Consider the following 7,745-nt stretch of genomic DNA (forward strand, 5'->3'; position numbering starts at 1 on the left):
TTCTGTCAAATGCGACCATTAAATTCCTTCCAGGAAAATGTTTGATTTTACAGGTACCTGAGCTTAGCAACTTCCATCTAATACAAATGTCATTTTCTGTCCTGATGCATTTTTAGTCCCTGAATACAGCGACTTTCAGACTAGCTTTTGATAACAAAAGTCGCAAAATGCTAAGTTTTAACACCCCCTACCCATATTTGAGAGATATTTGCAACCCAAACTCGTGAATGGAATAACTGATAATCTGTTTTTTAGACTTGCATAAAATTTCTGTCTGCCCTAATCATGACAAGGAGCACACAGTGTGTTTGACCTGTCAATTAGGGGATGTTTACTCCTCCACAACACCTGATCCCATCTTGGATGGTTTTAGGGTTTTTTTGGCTCTGTTGAAAAGTTGGACATCACACAACTTTTTTGTAATTTCTGATATTTGTGCCCTTTAAAAAAAAGTAAAGATTTTACGAAAGTAGAAATAAATTTATTACCTATAAGTAAAGTGAATTAATATATTACAAAGTACACTACACAGTAGTACAGTTACTTGTACTGTAAGACAATGCCCAGCAACAATATAAATGAGTTTTTTATATCATAACAAATAATTTACTTAGGCAGGCTGGCATATATTGCATCAAATAAAAAAATCTAGCTTGGCCATTCACTGCAGGCATTCTCATTTCTCAAGGCTATAAAGTGCCTTTTCTGTCATTTTTATCGAATCCCTCTGCAAAAATCTTGATTGCACATCATTTACCAAATAATTTAAACATACAATCCACAACCAACCATACACCTGGTCTTAAACAATGAAAGCCCTGTTTAGTAGGCGAATCTGGACTTCTGGCTGTATCCGAGTTTGTCCAGGTTTGGCTGGCAGGCGAAGTTGATCATGGGAGGGGGGCCACACATCAGGATGACAGTGTCATTACTAGGGGGAGGGAGGTGGTTCTTTATCATCTCATCACTGACAAACCCCTTACTGTACTTCCAACCTATCAACAAATAATGTTGTGTTTAATAAAAAATAGGATTATAGTCTACTTGGACATATAACAACTTTAGAGGTTCATGAAAGCATTCTATCATAAATAAGAGGATTTTGTTACATAATTCCAATCTTAATTTTATTTATTGATTCCCTGTGTTTTGATTGGACGAGAACAAATTCAAGAAAAAGTTTACACATCGATGAATTTTTCAATCAGAACTACTTTCTCGACTGTTGTAAAAACAATGAAAACAGATACTTCTATTCCGTTTTAGCTAAATTATGATTACAAGAAACTGGAAATAAAAAATGAATGAATGAAAAGGAGATAAACAGGACTGACAGACGGGAATATTATGTTTATGTCACTGTCGGATTACGAGTGTTAATTTTAAAAAATCGCTGATCATGATGTCATTTTTTCGACGTTCCATATCAGCTCAGTTGGTGTCGTTGTGATAGGGAAAAGAAACGTACTTCAGACTCTTGCCTTTTCAGCATCAAATTCATATATTTACATCCTACAGATCCCATATTCTCCCTAAATCTTTGAACGAACCAGAGTAAATCAGAGACGTAGAGTAAATCGAGGACGTCGTCGGTCTGCAAGTTTCGCTATGACGTCGTTAGATCTAATGTCAACATAGCCATGGTCAAGGACGAATTATTCTGGAGAATACGCGTATTTACGATATTTGTTGACTTAAACAACATTCAATGAGTTTTTATAAAATTATTTTATTGATTGTTTTGACAATTTAAGTTGGATTTTATCGATATTCATCTTGTATATGTTTCTTTGCGGCATAAAGTATTCCTACGCCGTACAAAATAACGGATTGTATGGCGGCCTCAAAGAGAAATAATTTTAATAATTTTAAAAATTCGTAATTGGAATTATAAGAATTAAACGTTCTTTTTTTCAGAATTTATCGATGTGTAAACTCTGCCTTTTTCCTCACAAACTTTACATAAAAGTGCTTCGCACTTTTATTCAGTTTGTGAGTAAAAAGGCAGAGTTTACACATCGATAAATTCTGAAAAAAGAACGTTTAATCCTATAATACACCACATATGGAGATTCATGTTTCTTTGTATTGCACTTTTATATACATTTACCTGAAACTTTACTTTGAATGTCAACTTTGAAGCATCATGTATTCAGAACATTACTGTATTTGTATATACTTTTAGCATAAATTTTCTTGTCTTTAGTTCATTAATTAGTAGGTCATGCACTAAATATCTGTTATCATTAGTATCCAAAACGTGTATAAAAAAACCTTGTGTTTTACTTTACAAAACACTTTCAAAACACTCTCTTGAGATAAATTGACATCTCCATACCATTTACATCAAAACTGAGTAAACCTTAAAAAGTTAACGTTGCATGCAAAAAGAGCGGAAAGCAGATAAAATTTGCCCCTCATGTTTCAGCTCGATGCGTAACAATAACTAGTGATAAATATTAAATTTTCTTTACAAATTCTCAATTTTTGTAGAGTCCTGTTCTACTAGACCTGATTTTTTTGTCAGGTTGTTACAAGCAGTTACCTTCTGTTGGTCTATCTAAGGTGTACCACACCTTGAGACGAGTTGGGTAGCTCTCTTGTAAACCTTCTAGCTCCGTTCTCAACAGAATGTCATCTTCTGTCTGAAAAAATACTTATTAAAATACTGTATAATATTAAAGTACATTTGTGAAATTTAGGAAAATAAAAAAAAAAAAATTTAAATGCATAATTTTAAAGCTAATTCTAATGATAATGCTTCCCAAAATACATGTAACTACTGTACATCAATCAACTTTTAGCTACGTTTACCTATTCCAAGTCGTTTCAAACAAATTCATATTCATGCACACTTAATTAACTCTCTATGTAACATCAAAAAGCGTCAGTTGGAAGTCTTAAATACAAATGAAGCACAACAGACTATACTTTACAGGCTAGCACAAACCTGATTAGCAAAGAGAAGAGAGAGGTTAGTTTTGTCCTCTGGGTCTTTGAACACCTCCCTGATGAGCTGAAGCATGGGAGTAATTCCCGTCCCTCCCGCGATCATTCCCACATTCCTAGCTGTCACTGTCTCAGGTGGAGACTTCTTGTCCGGGCGCACCTTGAACACACCTGTGGATAAAATCAATGCAAGATGTAGTCAATATGATTTGAGGGAAGTAACTCTTACAGATAAACGAGTTTAATCAATCGACAACCAAAGTTTACGTAGGTTTATAAACACTTGTCATGGGAAACTGAACCTATTATATGATTTACACTGCTACCTTATAACTTATGTACTAAAAGTTTCTTATTTTTTGTGTCTCTTCAATTATATTATGGATAGTGCAACCTGCAGTGTTGATAGTATACACTTATCCACTGGGTGTGAGTGGGATAGCTCTTTTATCAAACCCACGACAGAGAACTATTCCTTGAGGGCTTGCCCAAGGGGATAGTTCCTGTCAAGGGTTTGATAAAAGAGTTATCCCACTCACAACCAGTGGATAAGCATTTTATTATACTGATGTATAATATAATTTCTGAGGTTTGAATTTTTTGGAGTAAGATAATTCTGCAAGAATAATCTGAAATCCTGATGACGTCACAATGCAACTGAATCCATTATGACATCATCAGTTTCAAGATTTATCGCTGGAAATCAAATTGGCGGCACTCAAAAATATTTTATGTTGAATAAATATGTCCTATATAAATCCTCATTACCAATATACTTTTGAATTTTGGAAATAATTTGATTTACTTTTTCCAACAAATGGTATTCTCAGATGCATATCTTAAACAGCATACTATATGGCCATGCCATTACATGTAAGATACTAAACCATTTCCATTACCATACCTTTTCCTTCATACACCAGTAAACCATTAGGTCCCCTCACATCAATGTAGTCCCCTATAGACATGTTCTCCAAGTGCTGGGACATTTTACCACCCTCAGGAAACTTAGGGTGGACATTCTTGAAGTAAACCTGCCAAAAACAATCAAATAATTTACTGACAGCACATTTTATTATTCAGTGTATTTGTGTAGATTAATACATGAATTAATCAGAACCTTTACTATGCTCCCTTTTTACTACTTCTGATTTAGCAATATAATTCAAAATTCATTTGTTGTCTTAATCCCCATTCATTAGTTAATTAAAAAGACCCACCTTAATGACGAGGTCCATGTACCCCTTTTCATCGTCACTAGATACCGGGGTGTAGGGGCGGATCACCAGCTGTCCGTCTATCCGAGCGGTCAGGTAAATATGTTGACCTGTGGATAAAAACATAAGTACATCCCATTATACATTTGTTGGCCTGACAAAGAAAATGGGGAAAATAATGCAATTTCTGCTGATTAAGATGTGTTGTGTAAAAAGATTTTTATAGTTTAAAAAGTATAGCATCAAAATTTAATATCATAGACAGGACAGCCTCAAGCTATCAAATTATCATAAAAGTTTTTCAGGCTACAAATTTTTTTTTCCTTCAATTTTTATCTTGTTTGCTGAGTCGAAAGAAGCAAGCTCTCTTTTCTGGCTTTTTTCTTGTATACAGACTATTGAGGGCTATTTTTACTAACTTGTCCTATGGGGTTTTTTTTACAAAAGAAAAAAAAAAGTAGAACAACTCTGAGAAAGGTGCATGGCAGTAAAATTATAATATTTTTCTGTCTTTTATGCCTGAACTTATTAGGTTTAGGTTTATACATGTAGTACATGTACTTCAATCATATTAATCTTACCAACAGGTAGTCCCAAGATATGCTCTGGACTTGGAAGGGCAAAACGAAATCTTCTTGTATCATGACTGACTTCCTTTAAAAAGAATCATAAATAACTTTGAATTCACATATCTAAAATGTTCAATCTCCCAAATTCATATATACTTGTCAAACAATATTTCTAAAGTACATTTATATATACACAGGTATCATACTCAATCTGATTAAAATCAGATCTTTGTTATGTTTCGAAATTCTGATGTTAATTCTTATCCAAAATTTTGATTGTAAATTTCAGTTCAATTTATTTACCTCTTTATCCACCAGTTTGAGGGGGTACTTGGTATTGGGGTCCTGTAGTGTTATGGGGGACTTGGCTTTCTTCTTGTTTCCAAACAAGAACATCTTTGCTAGGACAGCAGTGACAGCTACCACACCTACCCCAATCAGTACTGGCACACCCTGTCAAATATACCCGGTAAATCATCAGTAGTAACTGGGTCAAAACAGTAAGTAGGTCATAACCTGAAAATTCCTATCAGTATTGGCACACCCTGTCAAATATAAATCATCTGTATGGTATCTTTTTCTTCAGTTGTAGAGGAAGTACGTTTTTTTTTACCCTACAGTGTACTGTGTAGCATGCATCCACCAACACAGGTGACAAAATAATGATTTCAATGGAAGTGACTAAGTAAGTGGCTTTATAAAGGGGGTCCTCAAATATAGCGAGTGAATCTTGACAATATTAAAATTGTTAATTTAATAGTGGGCTTTAAGAAAGCCTGAAAGGAACATTTATGTACAAGAATATTTGCCAGAAAATCAGGGCTATCTACACCAAAACCCCCAGTGTGACAAGTATGTTGGGGGGGGGGGGGCTGGCAGATTTTGTAAAGAAATCAACTGTCCTATAAATATTGAAAATAAATAATCTGTCCTCAACTGTCAAGAAAAAAAAATATGTTCTTGATTAGTGCTTCAGCCCCACCCCCAACCCTGAAATAGAAAAATATAGTTTTTGGAGTTTGGTTTGGGTGTTTTCCTCTTTTTTTAGATGGCACAGTGGTTAGTGCATCTGCTCTGGAGTAGCGAAGTAATGAGTTGATCCCTAAATTGTGGGTTTGAATCCCACTGTGGGACATGGAGACTGGCCCTTTGGATGAGACCATATAAACTGAGGTCCTATGTCGCAGTAGATACTGGCACAAAAAAGATCCCTCACTACTAAATGGCCCTGAGCGCCAAGTATTGGTAAAAATTTGTAGCTCTCCACCAGCAAGTGGTGGCATCTCCATATGAGACAGTGAAAAATTCTTGAGAGGGATGTCAAACAACATACAATCAATCAATCTTTTTTTTTAGTTTTTTTTTTCAGTGAAGAAGAAAATTTTAAAAATCTGTCCTCAATGATTGAGACTCAATCATCTTGGACATGAACAATCTGTCCTCCACCGACATGAAAATAAAAATATCTGACTAGGAAAATTATTACAAGCCCCCCTCCCTTCAGAGTCATGATCCTTTTAAATGTCAATAAAATATCATTGCCAGCTGAGCATGAGAGCTATGTTATCCCAAGACTTTGTCCCAAGAGTAAGTGCCAACACAACGATTGCTACAAAATAATGCATTCACAAAACAGGACCTAATCAAGATTCAAGAATCAGCTAGCCACCTGTCAAAATTTTGACCTTGTTACGGATGACTGAGCACGTGCACCATAGACGGCACGAGACTTGTGTTTCCCACTAAGAGACTGACAATACATACGTACGTGCTTGACCTGTTTTCCACATACATACTAGATCTATCTACTTACGATGGCAATTGCTCGACTCATGCTGGTGGAATGAATGTCCTCCAAACCGGTCGTACAACGTAGTCAATTTATACCCTGACAAATTATATCCGGCTACATCCAAAATGATCTTCACTTACAATTTATTTATAATTTTGCAGAGTGCTTACCAACATGTATTATTTCAGTTACACATTGTATCATTGGTAGCTTAACAGTGTAACAAATGCATTTACACAATAAGTGCTGAAAGTATATTGAAAACAATAGGTGTGTATTTGTTGTCTAGGTAAGGGACTTGGGTTTCAACTTAGTTGAGATTGAAAGTTGAGTTTTCTGTCATTACAAAGTAAAGTTATATTTTCCGTATTTGCTTCGCTAAGAGCAATAAAATAGACTAAAAATTATTCAAGACTTACCCACATGTCCGAGTTTGTCATCTTTGTTGCATACACTAGGTGAACAATTTCTACCTACACCCACATTCCAGGTTCTTGATGATGTTAACTTAAATGAGTTAAACCCAGAGATGAAAAACGTTTTAAAGACTATATTGAAAGAAAAGAGCACTCCGATCCCGATGTTTATCCTCATCGCATTCTTATGTTCTATTATTTTGAGACCTTTTAAATTTAGGTTTTTTGACTTATTTTAGTGACCTTAAACAGAATTACATATATTTATAAAATGTTTGAATAAAACAATAAAAAAGTGGTAAGGATATGATAAATATTTTACTTAAAAATAATCTCGCACAGTTCCCATAATTTATGTCTTCTTAGGATTTGGTTCATAAATATGTAAACCTATTGGTATTTAAAAAGAGTACACAACAATGCAATATAGATATAAATATTTTTGAATTAAGACCCATGTACTTGTGCATGTGTCCCCTCCCCCCCCCCCCCCCCCGCCCCCGCCGAAAAAAGGAAAGAATTTGGGTCGCGTGTAAGATGTAATTTTTGCACAATTAAAGTGTTAAAATTATCATTTTAAAATGTTTATTTCATATATTTAAATTTTTGAGGATTTTCTTGTTGAGGAATCTTTAAGTTTATGTATTTATATAATTATGTATTGAACATTTAGATTGTTTGAAGCTATGACGTTGCTTGCAGTCATATGATTGTCGTGCTATTCAAAAAAATTCTTTGGAATTTATAAAATTCATCACATAATTTGCCGAAATATACGAAAAGTTTTTATAACAATTTAACA

The 7,745-nt window shown here is 34.5% G+C and overlaps 1 protein-coding gene across 2 annotated transcripts; it reads right to left on the reverse strand.

The window, feature by feature from the left end:
• Positions 1-459: 459 nt before the first annotated feature.
• On the reverse strand, positions 460-7,048 carry LOC134230415 (NADH-cytochrome b5 reductase 3-like). Of its 2 annotated transcripts, none has more exons than XM_062712241.1 (8): positions 6,947-7,048; positions 5,039-5,188; positions 4,748-4,820; positions 4,170-4,276; positions 3,854-3,983; positions 2,951-3,120; positions 2,546-2,645; positions 460-995 (listed from the first exon to the last, which is right to left on the reverse strand). In XM_062712241.1, exons 1-8 carry the CDS (start codon positions 6,965-6,967, stop codon positions 823-825), a joined length of 924 nt encoding a protein of 307 aa, XP_062568225.1. In that variant the 5' UTR covers positions 6,968-7,048; the 3' UTR covers positions 460-822. The 2 variants fall into 2 exon arrangements, with proteins under 2 accessions (XP_062568225.1, XP_062568224.1); XM_062712240.1 differs by lacking the exon at positions 6,947-7,048 and adding an exon at positions 6,549-6,623.
• Between the last annotated feature and the right edge of the window lie 697 nt (positions 7,049-7,745).

Source organism: Saccostrea cucullata, unplaced genomic scaffold, assembly GCF_032062105.1.
Source record: "Saccostrea cucullata isolate Sc308-1 unplaced genomic scaffold, CSIRO_AGI_Scuc_v1 ctg756, whole genome shotgun sequence".
In the NCBI taxonomy this organism is placed as follows: Eukaryota; Metazoa; Mollusca; class Bivalvia; order Ostreida; family Ostreidae; genus Saccostrea; species Saccostrea cuccullata.